At 36.9% G+C, this 27930-nt stretch overlaps 1 protein-coding gene across 1 annotated transcript in view; it reads right to left on the bottom strand.

The window, feature by feature from the left end:
* LOC149787305 (uncharacterized) overlaps positions 1-27930 on the bottom strand; it is a 170405-nt gene that overhangs the window by 122430 nt on the left and 20045 nt on the right. Inside the window, exons 3-7 of the mRNA XM_089977841.1 lie at positions 27677-27836; positions 6268-6439; positions 5718-5870; positions 4357-4508; positions 3778-3900 (exon numbers count right to left, since the gene is read on the bottom strand). Of these exons, the coding sequence (XP_089833967.1) occupies positions 3778-3900; positions 4357-4508; positions 5718-5870; positions 6268-6439; positions 27677-27836 (760 nt within the window). The remainder of the gene's footprint in view (positions 1-3777; positions 3901-4356; positions 4509-5717; positions 5871-6267; positions 6440-27676; positions 27837-27930) is intronic.

The following is a 27930-nucleotide window of genomic DNA, read 5'->3' as shown; positions in this document are numbered from 1 at the left end:
CTCACAAAGGTTTCTGACTTTCTAGATAAGCGACGACTCTTCACTATTCCATGAAGGGGGAGTACAAACTGGGGATCGCAGAGACGAACTCAGCTGGACTACCAGAGCAGCCTCGTTCGCCACAGGGGTTATCCAAACATTTGCACTAGGAAATATTGCTCAACCTTCTACGTCGCAATAAGCTATTTGACTAGTCATCGGTACGCAGCTCGCTAACAAACTGCATTGGAAATCGGTACATCTACAACGCTTGACCACAAAACCCCCTGATCTTGCGAGCAGCGACTAACTGGAAATTAACTCACTCTATCAAATGTATACTTTCATATTGGCTTTAAAGGCATATGGATTCGCACAACTCCCATGAGAAAGGTCTTAAAGAGAACACAACAAGAGGATATATATCTCCCTTGAATTATTCTACTTTCCCTCATTTCGTTGAACTATATCTCGTACATGGTCCCATGTGATCGTAGCCATACAAGGAATGATACAGGCATATACAAATAATTGTGACGATCAAAATGGGACTTAACACAATATCACAACATCAGGTGAAGTCTCTGATTGGTTTGAGCTTTAGTAAGCATTCCTAGCAGCAAGTTAGAAAACATTATACAGAAAATTTCATAATCGTTTTACTTTTTGGATCGATCACATACGTTTTGTATACGTAATACATGCATTTGCTTTAGCATAAACGATCCTGCAAGTGATCATACTGTGACAATAACTCAGTGAGTGTGCAGAATGGGCACGCATTCCGGCTATAGCACCAATAGATTCTTCGACCTCTAAAGTGCTTAATAAATATGTGTACCTTTGTCTCTTAGGCACACAATAGTTTTAATCGATTTAAAGGTACATATATATATATATATATATATATATATATATATATATATATATATATATATATATATATATATATATATATATATATGAGATTGAATTCTTTCCTTTTTCCGAAAACGTATTAAAAAACTAAGATAAAAGAAATAAGCGACACTTAGCATTAATAACCAACTGTACAGAAATTGCCGTGTCTCTCGGTAGAGCTTCCTTAGTCACGTGAGAGCTGAGTGACTGAAACTTTGAGAGTCACGTGGGAATAATATTTATTACACACCTTTCAATTTTCTACTTAAGAAAAAATGAGCTCAAATTTTACTGACATTTCCTACAAGTAGGAATATGATATTGACGTTTTCTGATTTCGTATCATTGGGTTCTCAAACGAGACTGGAACAATGCCGTAGTCTCCGCGGACGTGCAAATGTAAATGAGTAACACTCTCTGTAACAGTTCTATATAATAAAATTCCAATAATTGTCCAATCCCGCTGTAAATAACTGTCCACTAACAGTCATTCCCATCTGATCATCTCACAATGTACTCCCAAAACAGAAGTTTTTAGCCGCTATCAGTCTAGCCTCCGAGAGAATAGTCATGCATGAAATCTCCCGTGTAGCAACATTCCAAAGATGCACAATAACTATACACCATATATATGTCTGCTGCCCCGATCCACTCCCCCCGTGACGAAAATTCGTGCTATTGACAGTGATATTGAAAATGAGTGACTGTTATTTCACGCGCTTCCTTCATACAACTGTGATATTTATACCCATATTAGCTGATACAATTGTAAAAAAGGTTGAAATGTTAAGCAATTTCTTTTATTGTTCAGTTACATGTAGGGATGTTATTAATTTATCTGAATACTGATATTTATATAGCAAACATATGATTATCATGGTCATTCAATCTAGATTGCTAAATCTTTGAATCTCGTCATGATCTGGCGGTTTTGATGTTGAAAACGTGATCCAGTAATCAAGAACGGAGCACTACGATAGTAATATCTATGTAGTTGACACTGAATGATTGCTTAGTCTGAGAAAAAGTTCACCCAGACCCCCCCATTATCAAATAATAGTCACCAATACATCTCAAACAGAGACGGAAATACAAACAGCTTAGGTTCCCAGGAAGTAACCGATATAGTAATACTAAGTTTTTCTTGAAGAAAATATTCAGTGTACATTCATGAAAGTTAGAATTATTCACAGGTGAAGGACGCAAGCTTGATGCTGCAAAAAAAGCAGCAGGTTAGACAAGAAGAAAAATGTCATACCCAATGACAAAAGCTGAGCAGTTCAATGTTTTTATCCGCTTTGACATTGGATCCTAAATATAATACTATTAAAGAGACAAGGTAAGCAATTTCAAAATATCCTGTTCACACCTGAGCCTCAACATCTTGCTCCTATTCCGGTCCCTGAAGACACTCGGCCATAATATATTACCACATTTATTCCTGATATATTTTTGTATTAATCAAGTCATCGGTTAGTTGTAACTTATACCAAACTGAAGTTATCAGCCCCAAAACTAAATTACACAAAATTGTTCCTTTTCAGCTTACAGCTCGTCGGTACCGTTAGATATTTATGGCTCTACACTACATTCTTGTATCAGTTCATTCATTGGAACCAAATCTTGAAACACTTTTCCAATGAATCATTTTACTACTTAAAATATAAATTCTTGCAATGCTTAATACTTAAATTAAAAAATAAGGTAAACAATGAACATACTAAAGTTTTCATATTTTGTTGTCACAAAAAGTAAGTAGTGACGTTTGAACCAAACGGCTTTCGCCGGTGACACCACGTAGCTCGTCAATGTTGAGTGAGTGTTTTCAAGGAAACTTAAGTGTGGATTTTTATCAGACAAAATGAAATAGGCTTGCGAGTGTATATTCGAGTGAATGGTGAGTACGTTTGGATCTAACTTTGTTCTCAAATTGATGAAGGAGTCTTTCGTAGAGTGACATACCTTTGTAAGTACCGACAAGCTATTTTCGAGCATAACTCTGTCTCAGTAGGAAACCTTGTAACAATTCACATATTTTGCTGCTCATAATTTCATTTTTGTCCAACGCAGAAAGTTAAACCACAGCTGAATTACTAGAAACTTATATTATAAGTAAAATGAGCCATAGATGTGAGTAAAATGGGCGATCAATTAGGGCTGAGCACCTTCATGGACCAGAATACCAGCTAGAGATCAAGGGTCAGGTTTTGAACTTTTTTGAAGTTACGAATCTTTTCTCTTTAATAATATTATAGGCAGATTTTAGTAGCAAAGCCGGACATAGAATTCATCTTAGGAGGTTGTCATTCGGTATGAAGTTTTTCATCAGGCTATTGCTTTGTTTCAACATTAAGCTCACATTAGTCACATATGTAGTGATCGATGAGAAAAGAAAATTCTGGTTTGGAATTTTACATCAGAGACACAAGGAGGTTATTTAATGCTGAGGTAACTGGAGTAAAGTGCCTGTCCCAAGGACACGTCTAACTCAGTATGGTCAGATGGTAGGATTCGAACACGCACCCCTTCCATCGTTAGTCTTTACCGCTAACCACTGTCATGAAAAATAAAGGCTTTCAACAAAGAAAAGCGAAGACCAACAGCTACACAATAGAATTTAAGATTGATGTGTGGCGAAGAAGATCTACAATGTGCCCATGTCCCTCTTTTTGAATAATGTTTGGGAAACACCTAACATCAACATATTAAATTTTACAATCCATCACTAACTACTGGGTGTTAAATTTTAAATTTTTTCATGCATGTCCCACTGTTTTGAGATTGTTCCTTCAAATAAACCGTTATAGAACAGTAAATGATTTAAATCTGTATTAACAACGAATTTATTTTTGTGAATCAAACGTTTCTTTTTGTGAAAGAGAAGTAAATAAGTTATACCTGTTGAGCAATTCCTCTCTGACACTAAAACCAGTCCTCCGAAAGAGGGACACGAACATCGAGCAAAGGTTTCGTTCACAGGCAAACAGACATGAGAGCAGCCCATGTTCTTACAAACACCCTCTGCAAAAATCAGATTTAATTATTTACAACATTTAAGTTACCAAAACTGCAGTTTAACTTAAAACAACGTCAAATGGTAATTATTTAAAAGAAAATGCACTAGCTCTGAAGATTAAAAAAAAAAACGAAGTAGCAATAAAGAGATTCACGCGCTTGTTAATCTTGCAACTTGATCCCTAATTGTATAATGGCATGCGACGAAACAATTATTGCACATACATACATACATACATACATACATACACACATGGAATGAAAAAATAAAAAAGTATTCAGACATCTGTTCAAAGGTTACGATGTGTATTTTCCAAATCATGGTGATCGGTTGTGTCTATAACACGAGATGATTTGAAATTAATTACGCCTTACTCTTATCCATTCCATCGAGTATGGCGGACACCTAAAGATCTATTAATGGGTATGAGTATAGATATAATGGAGTAACACTTTACGTACCTCGTTGATATTGTTGATATTTTGGTCTGATGGCAAAGCTGACACTACGGAGCCCCTCAATCATCTCCGTCGTAAGGTTTTGGATCCGGCATTGAAATTGAGCTGTACAATTACTGAAACTAAGTGTCGAGTTCACGATCCTCCAGTACAACCTTTGTTATTATATAAAAAATGATACTTAAAACATAAAAATAAACTTTACAGTGTTATAGAAAATGTAACATTAGTATCCTACATAAAAGTGTCAGCGACTAATTGCAGACATCAGCTTGCATTAGTTTCCTTGCCAGAAAATTGGAATTACCTATTGTTGTACAGTTCCTCCATCTGTCCGACAGAGGTCCATTCTAAGATATCTTAAACCAATCAGATCTGAGCTTATACACCTTGCATAATTATCTTAATGACCTAATTAGGTTCTGGTTGCTCTACCCGAAGCTCTACAAGGTCAAAAGGAAATGGATTGTGTATAATAAAAATGATAGTGAAATAATTAGATTCTAAGCAAGATATCTTCAATATGGCTTAAATAAAGTGGACCAAATTTGAAATGCACATTCATTTAAAGAGTTCCATGATCCATTTAGTGTGAAATGACCTTGACCTGATTTGGACAGGTCACAGAGTAGCATTTTGTTTTCCGGGGAAATATTTGCACTGGTCTTGTGAGTAAGATATATCAACAACTATTGAACCAAACCTATCCTAACAGATAACATTGACACATTTCTGAGTATTTCTGGTGATTATGGCTCAATTTTCAAGGTCACACAGCGATCTCTCCAATATGGTTAGTCCAAACTGAACTAAATAATCTGATTTGCAGATCGTGGCCTAAATGAATATTTAGGTGTTTTATAAGGATCCCAAGAACTTATTAGGTTCTGGTAACCGTGACCTAATTCTCTGTCACAGGAAAACTTTCGGAATACTTTTATTTTGCTCTAGCATTCTTGCATAATTTACTAGTTTATTCTAAATCTACGTATAATCTAAGTTAAGGACAAATTAAAGTTTTCCATTTGTAGACATTTTCATTTTAACGAGCACTTCTTTCCGTGATTCTATTATCAAAAGATGGCATAATTTGTTATTGCAAGTAGTTTTTGAGGTAACCTACAAACGTATCAACATAATCCTCTACACCAAAGATCAAGTAGTGATCTTCGAAATGTGTTTAAGGTCACCAAAACCAAAATTAGAGTAGTTTTGGTCCAATGATAGCGAATCATAAAGACTTTGCCTTCAAGGGACAAGATGTGGCTCCACGACCTGAACACACACACACACACACACACACACACACACACACACACACACACAGATATATATATGAATGAACATGTAATATAGGTACTTACAACAGGTTTGGATCGCTCTCTTGATGAATTTCTATATCTAATTTCATAAATCTTTGGTGCGATTGGTCAAAACTTTTCGCAATTTTCCGATCGCTCCCATCGGTCTTACTGCTAGACATTTGATTACACTGTTCTTCACACCAATAAAGCAATCTAGAATTATATACATAAACACACGATCAATATCATATACATTTTTACATTAGATCAAATGGCACGTATAACATTTACTAAACTTATCTACACTGCCATGTCAAAGGAAGATTTAGGAGGGTGTTTTTTTCTTTTCTTCTTTCCTTTCCCTTGTAAACACAGTAAAGTTAGTTGCTTGATGCTGGTAAAGATACTTTTCCATGAACAGAATCATTAACTAAAATTGTTCGGTATTCTTAATAATTGTGTTGTTATTTTTATTGATGTCGCTTCTCTTTTCTGTCGTTGTTGTCCTTGCATGGGGAGTTTGTAAAAATTGTTTCAATCGGATCAAAACATTATGGACAAAATACAGATACTGTTTATACATGTACACCATCAAGGATGATTTGCTTACGCATGAATGGAATCCACAGCTAGTACTACTATACGATGGAGATTGTAACTCTGTATGATTCGTCCGTTTTTGCCATCATAGTCCGCTCTCTCTATTGTTTCTTTTCGACAGTCTGACCAGTATAATATCTTATTTCTCTCATCCACAGCCATGCTTGTGACACATTCTAAATCTGGAAAAAGTGATTATATAAAAATAAACCTATAAGCTTGGTTATTTTTGTCTCCTTTTCACGAAGGGATGGTGACTTTTTATATGTGGTATACTTATGAAAAGACATTTTTACTTACCGATCAATCTCTAAACCTTTTTGATTTTAGACGAGAGTTTTGGACTCAGATTTAAAAAATACACAACCTAGAATGAAAGTGTTGGGACAATAGAAACGTGCCTGTTGCAAAAGTTACATTTTTGCAGTAAACAAAGCTGTTTCTTTTTCCTGCCAGAAAATAACAAAAACATTAAAATTGAATTTTCTTTTATAGCAAGCATCCAACTATGTGCATTATTCGCTCTCAAAAGAAGTTTTGAAATTTTGAATATGGTGCCAACTTTTGTTTTCTAATGTGTTTAGTCCTCAAAACTTTTAAACACAGGACAATTAAAATGAATCCATCATATTGATATCGTAACTTCGCATGTAGTCAGAAGCAATTGTTTACACGTTACTGAAGATGAAACAAAGACTTTTTCTAAGTTGCATGATAAAATAAAACAGTGTATTCATCGGCAACAGCCACATGCTTTACAGTGCACTTACTATGTGGTGTCACAAGTGTTTCCTATTTCTTACACCAATACGCGTCAACATTAAGTAATATGGTGCTAAGACAAATGATCACCCCAGCCACTTCACCCAGTAAATAGAATGCTGTTTATTTGTACCGTCGTCCCATCAAAAACAATAAAAAGCACAAAATTCCATGTACACTGTCTTGACTCATCATCCATCTTGTTACCGAATATCGTAGTCGGACAATTAAATATAAACTTTAAAATAATGGAATAAATACCAGGACACTTACATTTTCAGTTATTATAAATTTAATGATTGTGTCCTCTAAAAAATAATGTAATTTATTATCTGGAAAATACAGCACGAATGGATTGGAGATACAGTAGCAGAAAGCAGATTAGAGTAAGATGAGAAATGTGAAATAAAACAAGCAAAGAAAATACCTGAAATTGATTCTAAATATTTTGTTCTTAATGATTTAGTTGATGTCTGAATATTTGCGAGAATTAAATGTTATCCGTGTTTTCTACTCAGTTCAACGATATATTTAACTAAGTCATTACAAACATATTAACAGACAAAAAGGAAATCTAATACAGTTATAAAGAATATTTCACATATAAGGCTTTGACTATATTGAAAAGCTGCACTTTATTATTTGAGAGTGACGTCTCTGTCAACAAATACAGAGCACAGTGTGATATAATTGTTTCTGGCAAAATCAATTAAACTGGGTGGTATGGATGGCACTTTACAGATTCAAAATTAACAGAGCTAGGTAATTACAACTGACTTGAATTCGTGTCTATTTTCAAATACGAAAATCGATGCTCAATAATTTTATCTGCAAGCAAATCTTTTATTGTAACGGGAAACATCTAAGTACCCAGCATATATTGTAATAACACTGTTGGAGTTCAACCACCTGATTTGTTTCGCAGCAGTCGTTGAGATTGACATTGGTATCTGGTTTATTAAAGTGTCTACCAAGCCAAATTCGTAAAACCGGATGAATACTTGCTGAAAACTTGAATGATTCTATCTCGGCAAATCCAGTATGATCGATATTTGGTTATGGCCCGTTTATTGCAACTTGTGTCATTAAGTGTGCAGTCTTCAAAATAACGATGATACTCGCCAAGTCCAAGAAAAGCCTCCGGATAATCAACGACATTATCGATAGAAATCATATCAGAGGAATTAATTTTTTGTGTTCCAAAGACTACCATTCCCAATTGGACACAATATTGTGATCGAGAAATTCTTTCGGAGTTGGTCGCCATGACTTTTCTTGTTGGGTTATATGCATAACAATAGACGACTCTGTATAACAGTTTTTGAGTAATTCATTACTGTCTATGTTATATTGTACCAAAATATGTTTCATATTTTTTATTCTAACGGGAAACATCTAAGTACCCAGCCTATATGTTTCATATTTTGTTGGTGATTCTTTCCGATCAAAAAACTCCAGATGGTAACATAGACTGATGAAATGTTGATTAATCCGACTCAGAGTCATCTCCGTGAAATAATTAGACTGATACAGGGTCACGCTTACTTATAGCGTAGATTCTTTCGTAGATGTCACTGTGGTAAAATCATATTATTCTCTCTCTTTGAAATTTTGCCACCGAGTCGGTCAAAGCATATGATTTATGATCATATATAATTATTGGAGAACCCATGCTACAATATTTACCAGAATTGTACAAAATCTCGTTTGTGATTTTTTTTTTTTTTTATTATCGGAAACTTTATTGTTTGTTTTTTTAAATAACCACGTCATTTATCTTAGTTCCATTGATAAAAGAGTTTTCCCGTTGTGTTTTTCCTAATTATATATTCTTGATTGTGTAAGTCCATTTTCACGTTTGGAGTTTACAAAATGCTCCTTTATACATTGGGCAACATAATTTAGCGAACCCGTTTTCACCGGATTAAGGGCATCTATGTCTCGCTCATTTAAACGATAAATGGTGTAAAAAACTGCGGACACTGGATACGCGTTATTGGGGCATGGTTTGTCTATTCCGGTGAAAATACCTGCTTTAGAATTTTTATTAATCGTAAAGACATTATTATATAGATGTGTTGCCTTGACAGAATCGAGTTAATCACGAATAATCTTCGCATATATGTTCGACAATAAATTCTGTTCTGAATTTCTACTTTCTGTCATCAACACGTTTATTAATAATAGCAGCCGGTCGTTTGTCATTATTGTGAAATCAATTAAATACAATCTATCTTAACTGTTGAAAAAAACAGGAACAGCACCATCGTTAATAAACTCATTCTTTGCTTGTTTGATAAAGTCAGGCAGCTGTAGTTCAAATGGTATTTGTTGCTTATCGATGGTTAATCTATCCAGATCAAATCTAGTAGTGAGTCGAGGTTCAATCTCCGATAATCTTTTTTGTTTTAGTTAAAAAAAAATTGTCTCTGTTCTTCTGTGGTTCTATTGTGGACAATCTTTGTTTCACTAGTTGTTAATAACGATTTTTTTTGTCATTTCATAATTTTTCTTTTGCGATTTTAGACCATGGCAAATCTGATTTTATCCCGGTTAAACTAAAATACTGTTCTAGAGTTCTTTCCCACCAGTAGAATTAGTCATCTATATAATTAGGAACAGTTGTTTCTTCAATTGGACTGTACAGAATAATATAATATGCATCAGGGAAAAAATAGTTGTCGTTGGCTCATGATTGAATCAGTAAGTCCTTATGGAAAAATTGTCATAGAGAATACTGTGGATATCACATGGCCAGTGTTCGTCGTGGCAGTACTGGATCAAAAAAATGTCTGAAGTGTGGCGTGGTGGTTAAGCGAAAGACACAGTTATGTGTGTCTTGCGGCGTACGAACATATCGAGCGCTTAAAACGATATTACGATAAACAAAACAGTTCTGATGATATAAAAAGAAAAGACGCCAAAAGAATACCACTAGTGGTATTCCTCTGCTGAAAAAAGGTTACATTAGAAGAAGAGAAAATTATATAAATTGAACAAGTTGAGAAAGAGATAGATGTTGATGAAATTAAGAAACATCCGATATTTGTTAATTACGAAGCGAACAGAGCTGGCATTATCCGAAACTGTCGTCTCAGAAAAACCTCTTGTAAATGTTGGTAACATGGGCTATCTCATGATTGCTATTGTAATTCCAGAAAACGAAAAAATAAAAAGATATTACTTGTATAGATTTATTTATGAGTGTTTCACTGGGGCGATAGATGACTCTTGTTATGGATCACATCGACTCAAATAGAGCAGCTAATAGACTCGAAAATTTACAAGCAATCACACCAAGCGAGAACTGCAAACGTGAAAAATATGGCAAACACAAATATACACAGAGGACAAAGCAATCAATTATTCTCGGTACAGGTGAAATAATGGAATTTAAATCAATACTATCTGCTTGAAAATAGTTTCATAATAATCAAAATTCAGTACAGTTTATTGCAAATTGTGCATATAATTCAGCTATATCAAAATTGAAAAATTAAATTTCAGTATATAAATTAAGGTAACGTATTTTTTCCAACTACAATGTATTGCCTGTTCTCAATTATACTCACAGTTTAGACATTGACCTGGTCACATGTTTGAACCAAAATACCTATCCGCTAATAATAACACGCAGGGTTTCCAACAACACGGTCACTTGATTGAATGCGCTAAATACCTATTCGTTATAACTCGCTTAGATTTACACAGCCAAAAATAGACTATTGTACACTCGTTAGAGAAATATACATGTTACATTAAATATAAATACTTGATAAATAACTTATACGATCTAAATACGTGTGGATGTTTAATATCCGAGCAGCAGGGAGGGTGAGCCCACCTCATTTTATAAGCGTTATTTTGGTAAACTAACCCTTATTACAAAAACGAAAGAAAACAACGTGAAACCGAGGTCTTTAACTTTCTGAGAGTGAGACTCTCTTTTAGGTTAGTTTTCTTTTCGCGTCATCGTTTTCGAAAATTATGCGTGAGTTTTACTACGATGACGCCTTATCGAGGTCTCACACCCCCCCCCACCCCCACCCCCACTGCTATCAATTAAAAATTGTATCAAGACCGACTCGATATCGTGACCTCGGATCATGCAAATTTATCTTTATAAAACCATGCTGGGTTGACTGAGGCTGACTAAACAAATTCATAAACTTAATTATGTCCATATCTCCCCTGCACCAAGTCCGATGAATATTTTGCAATGTATGCTTGTCAACTCCTTTGAACACAGCAAGAATTTTACAATTATCTCTAATCATTTTTGGTATTTGTGAATACCGCTGGGTTACATAAATCACATCTATGTTTTTACGCCTGCCTCGGGAAAATATCCGAGCAGGGTTTGCCTGTTTATCTAACATCACATCATCGTACACAACTAAATTGTTAATAAACCCATCAATATCATCTAAAGATGGCGCATTATCGATATCAGTAATAAACTGGATAACACCATCACCGTTTTCATTTAATAACTTTGCTTTTTCATTAAAATCCTTAAGTACATCATATCATCTCTGATCGTCTACAGACGGAGCTACCAAATACAACTTATCCCATTTTAACCATCTCATTATCAAATTAAGTAACAGTTGCGTTTTACCAGACCCAGATGGGCCTATGATAATCATTCGGATATAATTTGGTAGCGCAGCATGATGCTTGACAGGCTGTTGCTTTCGTGTCGCTGAGAAATCAATTATATTCATGTTATACAAAAGTTAAATAAATATGGATTTATATTGTGTGAAAAGCAGGACGCGTACCCCCCAGAGGTGATCTAACAACTATTACAACAAAAAATAACAGGTTAGTACTTATCGGCAGGTGTGAACGATGCGGTACAAAAAACTTTAAATTTATTCCCGCAGTCGGTTTTAAAAAAAGCAACACGGAGGTGATATTTACACCAAGTTAGCCAAACTACCAGGAACTCTGTGGGCTAAGTACCCAGGAGAAAATCACCTCCCATGATATAATTACTGTGGCCCTGGAAATCGACTTGATATCAGACTTGATAACCAGGATCAACTAAAACCAGGTGAATATCCAATAAACGCTATTGATAAAGCGTGTCACGCTCATGATGTAGCTTATAAAAGTTAAGAAATACAGCATGGGCATATCGTAGATGTGAAATTAATTCACGCGCTAAATTCCAAAACGGATAAATCTTTCAAAGAAAAATTGGCTAGTTGGCTGGTAAAAAACTGCGATGAAAGGTCAGCTTGTATTGAGAAACGGTAATTAATCGTCCGAGTATTGAAATAATGGAATCGATTTATTATTCCCCAAGAGGATGTTGGAAAGGTAGAGCAGCGATTAGTAAACTCGCTGAAGCAGCAGGGGTCGAACGTTCTACTGCTGAAAAATAGTTAGCCCTACAGGCAATATGGCAAATTTATCTACCACCACCTAAACGAATTCAGTAAGCGCATTTTGATGGCAGCGTCCCTAATGAATTTCATCAGGCTGATATTTTATTTCTACCACATGATACGAGATCGTTAAACATACAAATACGCGTTAACTGTCGTTGATGTTGCAAGTAGATACAAGGAAGCAGAGCCGTATCAGCAAAAACAGCTACTGAAGTAGCTTCTGCGTTTAAACATATCAACGAGGATCTAGACCACAAGGTGGTCTACAATGGCCACAGCTGTTACAGGTTGATCCTGGCAAAGAATTTCAGGGCGCAGAGTCATCGTTGATGGAGCAACATAATGTCAAAATACGACGATGACATACTGCAGTTGACCGCGATCAGGCAATTGTTGAACGATTTAATCGAACGCTTGCTGAGAGTTTATTTGGATATCAATATGCGAAGGAAATCATTCAAGACAAAAGATCTCGTGAGTATGTTGCAAGATTACCAAGTGTAATAACTGCGCTAAATAATGAAATTACTCGAACAACTGCGTTGAAACCCATTAATGCAACCACAAGCGCGCGTATATCAATAAAACGACGTGATTTTTCAGGGTAGCCAGTATTAGGTAATGTGACAGTAAGATATTTATATGAATCTGGTGAACTTGAAGGTGGAAAAAAAGAGCGACTGATCCTATTTAGAGTATTACGACGCACAAGATATCTAGTATAACTAGTATAACAAGATCCACGGGTAGACCTGCAATCTACAGACTAGATTCAACTGCACCTCAACGTGGATTTACGCGGGAACAATTACAAGTAATTCCCGAAGACACGCAATTACCACCGCGATCACTTAACTAGCGCCGTTACATCGTTACATGGATTACACTCGAGACAGGTCAACATCACATTTTCACGTGTATGACCACGACGGTTATCTTTTCTATCTACGGTAAATTGTCTTGGATTATTACTCGAGTACTGCCACAACATTACACAATTAAAGCTCGCACAGTGATTATTCTGCTGCTGCTTCAGTGTCATGATAAATTCGGCATCAATTTCAAAATCTCAATTATTTTTTTGCATCACTTTGTATTTTAACTGGCTAATTTATTTCTTACTATATTGCTATCAATAACATCATTGATGGTTTCTGTAGCGTCCATGACAATTCTCCGCAGTTGAGATATTCTTCTGACTCGAGACACTGCGAGATAAACTAAATTTGACCATTCTACACGATCATCTACAATCCAAAGTCGAGTATCAGAGATGGTTAACCCCTGAGATGAGTGAATTGTCATTGGGTATCCTAACATCCACGGGGATTTATTAGCGTGTGGCGCATCCTTAACAACATTGATTTCAACTGCGACATCATTTAATATTAGATTCTGTTTCTCGGTCTGTCCTGGTATATCAACGTTAATATTTTGCCCTCGTGTATCTGCTGGTCTATAATACAACGGTACAGACAGCGATGGAAACTTTTCTTTATGTAACATAAATAATTGTTGTTGAAGTGTCTCACGAACTATCTTACTACTCGCCACTATCAAATCGTTATGTTCCACGTTTGCAGAAAGTCGTTCATTGAAGTTTCTGAAATTATTTTACGCTTTATTTCACACTGTTATTTTACGCTTTATTCGGTTGTTGTCTGGTTAATTTTTATAATTCTCTTAATTCTGCATCAAGAGATCTGTGATCATCAGTTATCTCCGAGTAATAATCTACAAAATTCTTTAGCCAATCATGTGGAGATGGCTCAACAAACGGAGGTAGTTGACCGTGATCACCGCACATTATCACAGCTGTATTTTCCAATAACAGCCAATCAACAAACATTTTAATATATCTTTTGATACTATGCAAATCTCATCCCAGAAAATAATTTTGGAATATATTTCGCTCCAAATCGGTCAGGAGTCCACGTGTCACCCTTGTATCTGAAAAAGCTGTAAGAATATCGTTGTTTCATTTCTCTGGCAAGTCTGTGTGCTGGTGTTAGCACAATCATGTCATCGCAATTCTGTCGAAATAATTCGATCACCCGAGTTGTCTTGCCAGACCCTTCCCCCCGGTCTGTTTAGATAAACAGTCTTGTCTGTGGATACTGGATCATACACGGATGCCGCCCTCGACATTTGTCGAGGCGATTGATTGCTGCGATACATATCTTTAATCTAAACATCTTCAGATTCAGTATAATTACATAACATTTCTTGTTTTGTTCTCCACGATCCCCATGATGCATCAGTGTTTGTAAAACGAGTCAGTAATTCTGAATATTTTTATCGATATAAAATGAATCCGTTGCAACTCTGACTGGAGTGTCAGGGAATCTACTTATCATCGATAATAAATTTATAGAAATATAAGCGAGCATTGAAGATCTTAAATGAGTATACTGAGGTGATTCGCCATTCATATAACCAACAATTGTACCCAACCGTTTTCCGTCAGATAAGTAAGCGTTTTCTCGACTTCCAAATATATTTCTCGCTGTTGGATCAGCGATTACGAAGTCATAATCAGCATCATCTAGAATTATTCGTGCATAATGCCGTCCGTGATCATATGCCCCACCTTGAGTAAACTTGCCAATTATTCTTCGACCGAGATCTTTCTCGGCGCTATCATCATCAGGTGATGGTAACCAAACTTCGGTCTGCTTCCGATATTATATAATTGCCTCACTTACAGTCAGCGATATCAATATTTTTCATTAATCATATATCGTAATAAAACTGTTGGTACCCAGCGTTTTTCTGAAAAGTGTCTACCATACCAATCATAACAGATCGGATGAAATTTTTTAGCCATTTCGAACGACACTACACGGGCAAACCCGGTCAGGTCAAAATCAGGTAATGGTCCATTAATTGCCACTCTGTTCATCTCATGTGTGGGGTGTCCAAACCGCGCAAAATATCCAGCACATTCACCCGTTCCCAAAAAACTCTCAGGATAACACGCGGCCATATCAACAGAAATAACGTTGCTGCGGTCATACTTAGTATTTCACAAACCACCATGTCTATATTCATAGCAAGTAAGCTGAACGTCTTCGAAAAATTCAGCGCGTGTTGGCTTCCACGAATTTTTCTCTCTGGCAGCGTGGGCTGCAACTGATGGAACAGTAAAACAATTACCGAGCAACTGCTCAGTATTTGTTGAAAATTTCTGCGCAAGATTTTTCATCGTTTCTAGAAGAGATTCTTTACGATATAATTTGCCGTTAGGTCGTACAAATTGATCACTTTTTCTATCATTGGAACTTTTAAACAACCATACTGACACGGAATCGTTTTTACTTATTTCGTGAATAAAATCAAACACATGTTTCTTCCAGACTCTGGGTAAAATCTTACAGTTCGATCTCGTGGAAATATTGTGACTGCGCTGGTCCACGAGTGAGCATTATGATCAACGATATTTATTGGAGCCCCCCTCCATTTTTTATAATGTTTCGAATCTTGTAAAATCTCTTCTTTTATCGTTGCTACGATTATTGGGAATTTTAGTGTTTTCTCTAGCTTAGCTACATCATTTATTGTAGCTCCGGTATCCTTAACCGATTCAGCCCACTCATTTATTTTTTTACGTCTTAAATCAGTTAACCCATTTCCACGCATCGTATGTAAAATGTTCGATTACTCGTTCGGCTATACAATTCAGCCTTGACTTTGAAAATCTCATTGGTGCAATATCATTAATGTTGGGGTTATCATTTAGCTGATAAATTCCATAAACAATCGCTGTTATAGGATACGCTCGTTCATAATATGGTCTCTCAATACCAGTTAGTAATCATGCCTTTGAATTTTTGCTTAACACAGCGGTTTTTCCATTAGCAAGGACAGTGTCACGTTTCTCACGGATAATCCACTCAGCATCTGCTAGCACAATAAACTTTATTCTGAAACAATATTTCTGATCTTTGAGATAATCAATAATCTTTACCGCTCGCGTATCGTTCATTGTAGCATCAATGTCTTCGTCAGCGTCACGTACAGTTTTGAATGTTGATCATACGTGAGATGCTCCATCATCAAGAAATTCTTTTTTAGCATCCCTGATAATATTAATCAGATTAATCGTCGGATCAGTCAGAGTTCGCCTCCGCAAATGAGGGGTTCTTCTGTCAAGATAGAATCTAGAAGTTTTCCAAGGCTGGATTGTAGATAATCTCTCAGACTCTTCCATATTATATTTCGGACAAGTATTTAAATAAAAAATATTATATATACGATGGCTCAAATAAGAAATCAGTGAAAGTGGTTGATGATAGGGTCTTCAACTCCTTGTGAAGGAATTATGCGGTCAACATTTGTAAAGTGTGCGACGGGGGAGTCTTGGTCCACACCCTTGTTTATGGTGAGGTGTTGGAGTTAGCGGAAAAATACAGCCCTGTGCGTGTTGTGGTGGTAAAAAATTAGAGAGAATTAAACCGATATTACGATACAAAAAATAACAACGTTGACTCTGTCAAGTTCATTGATAAGGTTATAAGATCACCTGAAGACTATATAACCAGATTTGAAGATAAGTTATAAGTTAGACATATCTGATTATATATAAATGGAGCAAAAAGAATTTGTTCAACATCCCACCATTAAAAATTATGAAGCATCTCGTGATGGTGCATTAAGACGCTGTCAGCGAAAAATGCCAGTTGGTGTTGGTGATAATGCTGGTTATCTTAGATTTACTGTTGGGAAGACAAATTATTACTGTCACAGATTTATATTCGAGGTTTTTCACGGGGAGATCAAAGATGGTCTTGTGATTGATCATATCAAAAGCGACAAACTCGATAATTCTCCCCAAAATTTACAGGCTCTCACACAGAGCGAGATTTCTGTAAGGGGAAGGACTGGGGAAACAGAAACCCTAAGTTAAATCTTTCAATATATACACCGGTAACGAGAAAATATTTAAGTCAATATATGCAGCTGCCAAGTCTTTTGGTATTAACCGCGCGGGGGTACAACGTGTTGCAAATAAAGTGACCAAATCAGCTTTTTCTCAGAAGTACAAAAATTGGATCTCATTTCGTTTTGTTCAGACAAAGAACGGAGACAACTCTATCGAGGATATGTAACACGGTTGACAGAGTTATCCTCGTTTCCTGTACTGATTAAACCGCATTCTAGTTTCACTATCGTTGTTCTCGGAAGTTTTATACACATTGCACCAAATCAATTGGGATATTACAGTTTCTCAATATATCATAAATGTAGATGATGGCTGAAATAGACTCAAAGGTAAATTATCATTCATTCCTATCTTTATTTTTTTCTGTTCTTGATTTCAGAATACCTGTAAGCAATATTTTTTCGATGACACACTGAAGTAAAATACTACGGTCTCTCTCCGATTACTTCCCGTAGAAAAAATCAAGGACTGTCAACACGGGCAGGTGTAATTGATTATTGGGATAAATAATATATTTTTTTTTCACAGACGATATATTTGTTTTACTGAATCCGTCTGGTTTTCTTGTTTATCTGAATTGTTTTGCGATTATATTTAAAAAAAAACATAAAAATACAAACAGCAAAAAGCCAGGCATATCGCGTGAGCTGTCTTTGAATTTTCAGGTATCAGTCCAGCTTATAGACTATAAGACACGTTTTCTTTATTGGGGTTTTCTAAACTCAACAGATAAACACATCTTCCCGCCATGTCAACACGTGGCTAGCGCCTTTTGCGCTCCCAAGGGTTGATTTTGGGGGAGGGTGTGCAAAATCTGTTGAGCGTAGAAAATAACCCCGTGTCTGTTTGTGCCGTCTTATATGTATTGCATCGTCCTATATGTATTGTGCCGTCCTTACTATAAATAGTGTAAATACATGTACCGTGCCGTCCTTACCGTAAATACTGTAAATACATTGTGCCGTCCTCCTCCTTAGTGAATCCAAGGAATTAAGTCAATTACGATTTATGTGCTGTGCTGTCCTTAATTAAGGTTTACTGTATCCTTGTGAACTCGCGAAGTTGCGATGGCACCCTAGGAGTTCATATGGGATTTGTGCCGTCCTCCTCCTTAGAATTAAGTTAATTACGTTAATTAAGATTTATGTGTTGTGCTGTCCTTAATTAAGGTTTACTGTATCCTTGTAAACTCGCTAAGATGCGGTGGCACCCTAGGAGTTTACAGATGTAAATAGTGTAAATACTATGTGTTGTGACGTCCTCGAAAACACGCCCTCTTGAGTCCGTTAGACTGATCTTTGACAGGTTAGAGGTTCTCATAGGGGGTTGTGTTTTGTATGCCCCTGAGCCTGTAGGATGTCATTTAGGCACCCTAGAGGCTCATATGGAGTTGTGTTGTCCTCGGTGTAAAATAAAACACTCCTCTGGACTTGCTATCATTTTTTATGACACCCTATTTCTGCTATTCAAAAATTAGAGCGCGACGGCATAAATATATCTGATGAACTAAATCCTGAATAAATTATTTCTGATTCTGAGACACTGCAAGAAAAAAAAAGATGGAGGATATTCTTTACCATCTGAATATCGATTCGAAGAGAAGACTCAGACAGCAATGTGTCAATCGCTAGCTACAATAACAGAAAGTGAAGTAAAGAAATGTGTGTCTCTCTGTTTCTCGTGCAATCGAAAAAATTAGATCAGAATTATCGCGTGAATATAAAGCAAAAAAGATAATTAATACTCGTGTGAGGCAACTAAGAAAAATTCTTTCAGGTAATGAAAATGAAAGTTAGACTCGTAGATAAAATGAAAGTGAAAGTAGTATGTCAGTCCACCGCGTTGATTTTATCAAGGACAAGGACGGAGAATTATTTTTTTTGGTGTTGTTGCCGAACAATTTTCAGTATAAAAAAAATCAGTCTGTTTGACTATTTTATTACCTATCAAAATTACAAAATTCGACAGATTTTCAGTGAAAATGAAATCTGAGCGTAGTCCATTTGTCAATCCACCTCGTTGATTTTATCAAGGACAAGGTGGAGAATTATTTTTTGTTGCTGTTGTGATCGAGAAATCGATCGCCGATTTTTAAGATTTCATATATAAAATCAGACTCAGTGTTCCATTTCTCAGGTCAATCAAGTTCCCGGATTGGTCAATCAGTTTAAAGTTTATTCTTAATAACAGATGATTATGACATCGCAAATAGACGGGATTGAATGGCTCTTGCACAATGAAAGATCCAGGTGAGACTTGTAGTGTAAACGAATACAAAACATATTCCTGATGTGCCTGTGTGGATAGGTCGGTGTTTATCTGATAGCTTCCATCAATTACATCACAGACGAGGGTGACTGCGATCGTTGGAGTTATATTTACGATTTCCGAGATATATGGCGGCCTGTCCCGTCGGCGGCATTGTTGTACCGGAGAATAGTTGCCGGTGGTAGTGTTTTTCTCCATGCAGCGAGTATTTCAGGAAACTATTCATCAATGATATCATTGGTGGATTTTCTTAACTCGTCTGGGTTATACCCGGGAAATTTAAATATCGGGAAGATCAGCATCTGTTATTTTATATGCAGTTAAAAATTGTTGTTTATATCGATTTATGTCGTCGGTGTAATCAATTATTGCCTGAATTATTCGCTGGTGAAAATATTCCACGTCGGATACAAGCTGGTTTAATATTTCTATTTGTTTAATGATTTCGCTGCGTAAACTTGCTATATCAAAAAGATGTTCCTGGAAACTCTGCTGTAGTTTTTCTTGTCGTGTTTTATGATCAAATTTAATGATATCAAAATATGTTTTGATGTCTCCCAGATGAATAACAATAGATTTAGTTTCACTAGGGAGTCGTTTATAAATAAAATCCCACGACATAAAGTCCTTATTACTGAAGCCAAATCTACTACCCAACGTTGCGCTTTTTATATCAAGTAGATGTGTTTTTGTAATATGGGGTTATCTCGTGGTATGATTGCTTGTCCGTGGTAAAATCCTCCCGTTTTGGTTCTGGTAACAGTGGTGGTGCTTCTGGCTCAACATCAGGCCAGCCTAGCACTGTTATGATTGATGATTGATAGATATCCACGGCGTAATCTGGAGAGTTTATCTCGATCGCAGATGATAATGATGGTTCGTAGACGGTTATTGCTATCTTGGATTCTCTCCCTGTTATATTTTTTATTCGGCGCTCAAATTTTTCATTTATATCTTCGAACTCATAAATTCCGGTTGGTATCCCAACAACATTCCAGTCGGGGGTTCCATCTGGTTTATTTTTATTTGCAAACACCATCGAATTATTTGATTGTAGTCTACCAAATGATTGTGATCTGATATTTGGCCAACTGTAGTATACTCTCAACTGCGCAAGGGCAATCTCACTCACTGGAATTGCAGTTGGAAAATTGATACCAAATTCAGGTTTAGTGGAGTTTACTGTTATCGCTGTGGTCTTTTGCGGGGTTGTATGTGCGGCTATCTGCTGAAGTAGTTCGGTCATTATTATTTTCATTTTCTTTCAAACGGTGAGTTTCTACGTCGATTACTTCATTGTATATCTTCACCATGTTGGTAAATTCGAAATCTGATATTGTTGTGTCGTCGAGGCTGGATGATATCAGCGACGATAATTTAGAATATGCCGCTGTTGCTTTGCGTTACCGCGTAACATAATCGTGCAAATTTGTACTCGTGCACATGGACATCTTTTTCGGGATAATATTAAAAACACATGCAATTGCTGCTGCTGATGAAACACATATTGTCGTTGCAGCTATAACTGCCGCTGCTGTTATCGGAGTCAGCGCTGATAACACTATACCGGTGGACGCAACTAACGTAGACACTGAATAAACTACAACATCAATGGCAACTGCACGTCGCTTATATTTTTTTTACTTTTACGGTGTTCTTATCAATGATGGTTTTTAACGCTGATTGCGATTCACGCACCTGATCATATCTATATTTCTGAACATTTGGCTCTGTTCTTAATTCTGTTCTTGACTCTGTGAACGCCATTATTATTTACGCAGTAACCAAGTGAAGCGTTTCAGCAACAAATTTCAGTCACCACCAGTAAGATGTTGCGGTTAATTTCGTATCAGCTGCTTCCAGTATAAATGTCTCTTCGGTTCCGCTATTTAACACAACAGACACAACCCCGGGAAACTTATCGGTTGAATGCCGCCAGAGATACGTTGTAAACATCTTAAAGTTTGCAGCACTGAACACAGACAGTCTATACACACCAGTAACTGTTGCGGTATGCTTGAGAGTTTTATTCTGCTGTGACCATGTTGCGAATCCGGATGACATTGAGTTTACTACTTTGGTAATTTTCCCGGGAGTAACTCCCGGAGAAATTTTAATCAGATTAATTTTGTTGACGATATTAGGAATTCCACTTACGATGACTTCGAGTGTTTTCTTAAGCGCATCAATGTTCGTCTTGATATAAGAGAGTTTCATGTCAGCGGTCAATGGAGTACCAAAGAAAACATCTGCGATTTCACCAATTTTTCTAACATTTCTACGAAGATTCGTGAACGCACTTACGTGAACGACATAATCGGGCCTTAACATGGATAATTTATTATCTACGGTGCTGTAGCTGACATATACATATTTTTTTTTGTTGCCGCGTCTTCGTCGGATGTTGGGTTTCCAAGAGTTGTTATTTTAGTTCCTCTCATGTTGAGTTCACCTGTCATTGTGTCACCAGTATTCTATAAACGATTAGTGATTTCATTTCTGATGGTTGTAAACGATATACTTGAGTCTCTGATTCTACCGCCGTCAGTAGACACAGGGATGTTATCCGTGACCGCACCGAGTATTCGTCGAACTATATCATTCCTTTTGATGTTGCCGGTTTTTAAAACACCGTATCTGTCCTGAAAAACAACAACCTCATCTCGGTCAACTCCAGTTAAGTTCATGAGATCATTAAGATCGTCTTTTTTCACGTATTTTGATAAATCTATGTCAGTTTGTTTTACTCTCACCGCGGGATTTTTTATAAGTATCTACCATTATTTTTTTTTTTTTTCCAATCGTAGATTTCCATCGTTGACTTAATCGTGCACAGCTTTGTGAGGTGGTAATGATAATTTTGATATAGCGTCAAGTACAGCAATTGCTTCACGACCGCATATTGGCGGATCTGTTAATTTTTGTGTTGGTAGCGTTGAGTACCAAACTTTTGCGTGAACGGGTGTAAGATATTTGATAAATTTCTGCGGTGGAGCTAACCCGTACGAGTCAAAATAAACAATGCCATGAGGGTCAATCGCGTATGCTACCCAGTGAGTACCAGATCCAGTGCTGTTATCGAGATTAATAATACCGGTTTCAGCGTCGTTTGGTTGTTGTGGTAATTGATCTCGCATAAAAACATCTCTGACTTTTTATTTTTAGCTGTTTAGCAGCATCAATTCAATCAAAATTTGACATCGGTGTTATTAAACTATCCCTGGAAGTCTTAAGCGCCCTTACGTGAAACGACTTCCTGGTAATTTTGGGACTCTTCAATATGTGAAACGACTCCCTGGTAATCGTAGGCCTCTCACGTATGTGAAACGACTCCTTGGTAATCTTAGGCCTCTTCCATATGTGAAACGACTCCTTGGTAATCTTAGGTCTTTTCCCGTTGCTTTTTTTAATGCCATTCCAGCAGCGGTTTCAACAGCACCTAACGCAGCAGCTTTGTCAACAGCTGGGGCATCAGCAGCTACCAACGCTGGTATTGCTGCGAGAAGTGGGAATATTCCTCCCGTTTTAACCATGTTCTTGATAGCACCAGCAGAAAGTTTAAATCGTATTCCAGTCTTGGATTGTTTAGCATCACTGAGATGTTTAAGTTTGCGCGCTGTCAACGACAGTTTATTTTCACTGTCCCACATTTTTTTCTGACGCGGATTGTAGCTTCTTGATCTGACCAGGAGTCATACTGACACTTGCATGATGATATGACGTTTTTAAAAAATACTCATGTTTCCAAATAACGTGGATTAAAGATTTTCTACTGGCACATCAACGACTCTCATTCGACCACTACCATCCTCAAGTAACATTGCTTTGTCGCTGAGTATGACCACGATTGCTCTGTAGTGGGCACTACCACCTGGTGGTCATTAACGCGAGCTCTGAACTGTATGTCAACGACAGATCGTTTTGACAAATCAAGATGCTCCAGCGAAAAGTAATATATGGGATATAATCTTGTAAAATCTAAATGTGATATTTGCAAACCAGTATCTATGTTTTGATAACATCCCATAAATGTCATTAATCTGTGGTATGCACGTGCAACATGATTGTGTGTGTAATTTAATAATATATCTTCGGATGGTTCTTGTTGTCCGTTTATTCTCAACGAAACCTCGGTAACCCCAAATTTATCAAATATCATATGAGAACGTTCTTGACTATTTGTCCGATTAGAATGATGCAGCGCAATAAAAAATATGTCGTGGCGCAGAAACACCTTGTTGTGATGCTATATGCCAAGTAAATACATCTCGAAGAACACTTTGAGTAGCATCTGTGGTTACTGTTAACCAAGATAGCTATGATTTACCGCCTTGGTCCATAAATGACAATAATTCATGTTCTTTTGCGATTGATGGAGTCATTACAGGCATCCACAATGACAGTTTTGTTATATTTACTTTACCATCAGCAACACCAGCACCTCGCCAGATTGCATCATTATCATCACCTTTTCTTACGAGTACAACTGTGTGTTTAGCTCCAAAGATGAAATTTCTAACTTCTCTGCAAAATCCAAAGATGTGAGACAGCGGAATTACACATGAAAAACTTATATTATCTCCTGACAACATTGCTGCACGTGTTGTAAATCCTAAGTTGTTATTTCCATTAATACCTTTTATAATATCAAATGCACCAGCTGGTCTATCTTCGTATCCAGGGTCAGCTGGTTGTGGATCATCTGCAGTACCTCGTGGTGTTTGTAACTTAATATATTGAATATGATCAGCGTTGTTGGTAATGTCCTTAGAAAACATCATTGATGGACCGGCTGATCTTGTATAATCCTCAGAATATCTCGCTAGACCAATTATTGTTGTAGCTATGTCGACATCCTTCTGAATTGATTCAATATTTTTTCCATCAATCATGTATGTAGCGCTATCAAACAGTGCCATGATCCCGTTGTTGACAAAACCAACTCGCAAATTGGCATCATATGGCGTATTGTCCGCAACATTCGTTACAAGTTCACCTTCTACTTCAATAAACGCCTCAGCGGGCAAGAAATATTTACTTGTATCCTGAGCTTGAAGTTCGATGCGGCCGCGTTGATGTGGTTGTCTTGCGTCATAGGAATAAAATTGATAATCACGTTTTGATTCATCTTTGAGGACCGGCGCATCCATGTAAAGTGCTGCGTCGGATATGCGTTAAAAACATTTTATTGTATTCTTTCAGTTTAAATCAACGACGCGTTGACTTTGTCAAACGAGGACGAAGTCCACCTCTTGCTATTAAATTTGCAGTAATATTTTTTGTACTTCACTAGATCCCTGATCCATCAAGACTGCTAGTTTTTTATTTGCGGCTTGAGTTATTTCTTTACTAACATCCGCAGGCATGATTTCCGTACTGGGTAATTTTACTGGTGGTGGTCGAACCACTTGTAGTCTGCGTATTAATCGTGTTAGTCTTTCTTTGATAGCAGTAAAGGCCTTACCAGCAACATTACCAATAACACAAGGAACATTTTCACCAATAGCACTAATAGCTTTCATTGATAATTGTTTTGCAATCGGAGCTATTTTTGGGGCCATTCTTGCAAATAACGCTGTGAATAACGTTACCAAGACCATCACCGTAAATTGCTTGATAGATAGGCAATCGTGAATTCGCGGCGCTGACCATTACAGGGCCATGATGTCGTTGATGTATGATTATCTTATTTGTTATCTATACATCTAATCAATGTGATAGTCATCAACGAGTTCGTTGATAAATTCTCGGTAAACGCCAATATCCTTGATACCACCTTGAAATAATTGTTGACAAATATCAGCTGCTTCATTAATTATTTCTGGTGAGTTATTTCCAGACCGCGCTCCACCCACGAGAACTTCCAGTCGTGGTATGTCGGAAAGAATATTGTTAGGACAAACAAGACCACTTCCTGTGAAACCGCTACCAGTAGGCACATCGTGAAACTCTTCTTCCGGAGATTGTGGTCGAGTAGTTTGTTGTCGCCTCGCTTTGATTACATCTTGTTTAAATTTGATATACCCTGGATCTTTCATATTAACACGGGAATTTAGGGAGGGAAAATATAATGCAGGAAGTCAATTTTTAGAGGTGACTTTTTTAACAAATTCAGGTTTTAAATAATTTTCTCTAGAATCATATTGATTCGCAGCATTGATCAATTTATCCCTGTCAGCAAAAGTATTAAGAGCTTCATTGGTACTACAGGGCGTGACGGTATTCCGGAACACTTAGGGTGAGGTTGTTCTATTTGTTGCAGAGGTAGAGGAAGTTGATAGGAAGACTCTTGCTCAGGTGGCGAATAGGGAGGCGGTGGTTGTTGCAATTTGTATTGTTTTTCTTCTTCATTATAAAGCCTTTGCATTTCCTTTACAAAACTCGTAAATTTTGGATCATCATTTCTGGCTTGGTTTTTTTTTGTTGAAATACACACGATATATCCATCTGATGAAAGTATAATCGTTTACGGTAGCATACTTTGGTTTTAAAATTTTGTCTTTTTGAGCTATACTTTTCAGTATCATATCAGGTAAATATTTTCTTCAATTTCTTTAACTTGCTTAATAACGCCTTCGTTAAATTTTGCAGTCAGTTCAATATTTTCCTTTATTGGTTTAGGTTTAGGCACAAGTTCTTTTCTCACGTCGGCGACTTCAGTACGAATTTTGCCAATACCTTCAACCATTTCTTCATGGACAGGTGGAGGTTGAGCTGCACTATTTCAGTTGGGAGTTCTCGTAAAATCTTTTTTGTTTTCGTAGTTCTCGCTGCTGTTTTTCCAGTTTGTTCGGCAGCTTGTTTGATTGATGGAAGAAGACTTTCAGTAGCTGTTGCAACTCTTTCAGTAACTTTTGTCGAGTTTGGAGGTTTTCTCTAAAAGAATCTCACAGGGAGAAATTTCTTAATTGCTTCCAGTCGCTCTCGACGCTCTCGAGCTAACCGAGCAGTATAAGATTCCGGATGAACCATTATTTGATATAACAATTTTTAATTAATAGCAGCGGGGGGGGGGGGGGGGCGACCTCGATAATGCGTCATCGTAGTAAAACTCACGCATACTTTTCGAAAACGATGATGCGAAAAAAGAAATAACACCAAGAGAGTCTCACTCGCGGAAAGTTAGAGACCTCGGTTTCACGTTATTTATTTTTTTCGTTTTTGTAATAAGGGTTAGTTTACCAAAATAACGCTTATAAAATGAGGTGGGCTCACCCTCCCTGCTGCTATCCGTATGTCTGTTCAGTAAGCGCGTATGCCCATATAAATTATTTTATCGCATATTCTTAACTGAGACAGAGCCGACGTGTTTAAAGAATACAGACAAACTTTATATCGATTACTGAAAACGATTTCATGCATTCGGGTCCAAAAAACGAAAAACGGGATAAAATATTTTCAGCGTCTGCGACTGATGCTTTTACAGTGGGGTGGGGTGGGGTGGGAGGACCAGACGAAATATCGTTAATGGGTAATCGTAAACTTATGAAAATAAAACTAACCCATGTGCAACTTGCCTGGGCCCCTCTGACCCAAAAAATGGTGTTAATTCAAAAGCATCTTGGGTCCACTTAAGGTGTGTGTGCTTGATTACACATTAATAAACAAAAAAAAAAACTCTTTCGTCCTTAGCAATCCAACAATTGCAATGGTACAGTTAAAAAATATAACAATTACCCAAAATTTAACAGATATCCAACGCCATTCATCATGACCGCGGGCGCATCCATTTATTACTAAAAAAAAATTCGCCCTCTCTCCACAAAAACAAATCGATAGCGTATTCTCATACAAGCCTCGGCCTGGCTTTTAGAAAGTTTAATGAGTCATCACTACTTGGCTAAAACAAATTTTTTTAGGTCCCTCTTTGCAAAACAGACTTTGATGAGGGGCTCCCTAAAAAAATCGGCCGACATTTTTGTTCTTTCTGCCCCCTCCCCCATCTTGCTGCTTCATTATTATTATTTATTATTATTAGTAATAGTAGTAGTAGAAGAAGAAGAAGTAATAGAAGTAATAGTAGTAGTAGTAGTAGAAGTAGCATTTACCCTTAGTAATGATGATTCTCTGCAGACTACCATCGAGATTCGATGTGTGTATGGCTTTGCTGAAGTTTGTCTCATCATACCAGAATAGTTGTTCTTCCATCCAATCCACTGCCAAACAAGGTATCAAGTTTGGGTTCAAATTCAAGGTGGAATAACTGATCTAGAGGAGATACATAAGAGAATATAACATTTCATGTTTGTGCAAAGTGGAATTATCAGATACTTAATTACGCTAAGGATTACGTATTTAAATT

Source organism: Sinohyriopsis cumingii, chromosome 12, assembly GCF_028554795.1.
Source record: "Sinohyriopsis cumingii isolate HCF-2022 chromosome 12, ASM2855479v2, whole genome shotgun sequence".
Classification (NCBI taxonomy): Eukaryota; Metazoa; Mollusca; class Bivalvia; order Unionida; family Unionidae; genus Sinohyriopsis; species Sinohyriopsis cumingii.
This window is presented reverse-complemented; position numbering and strand designations above follow the sequence as displayed.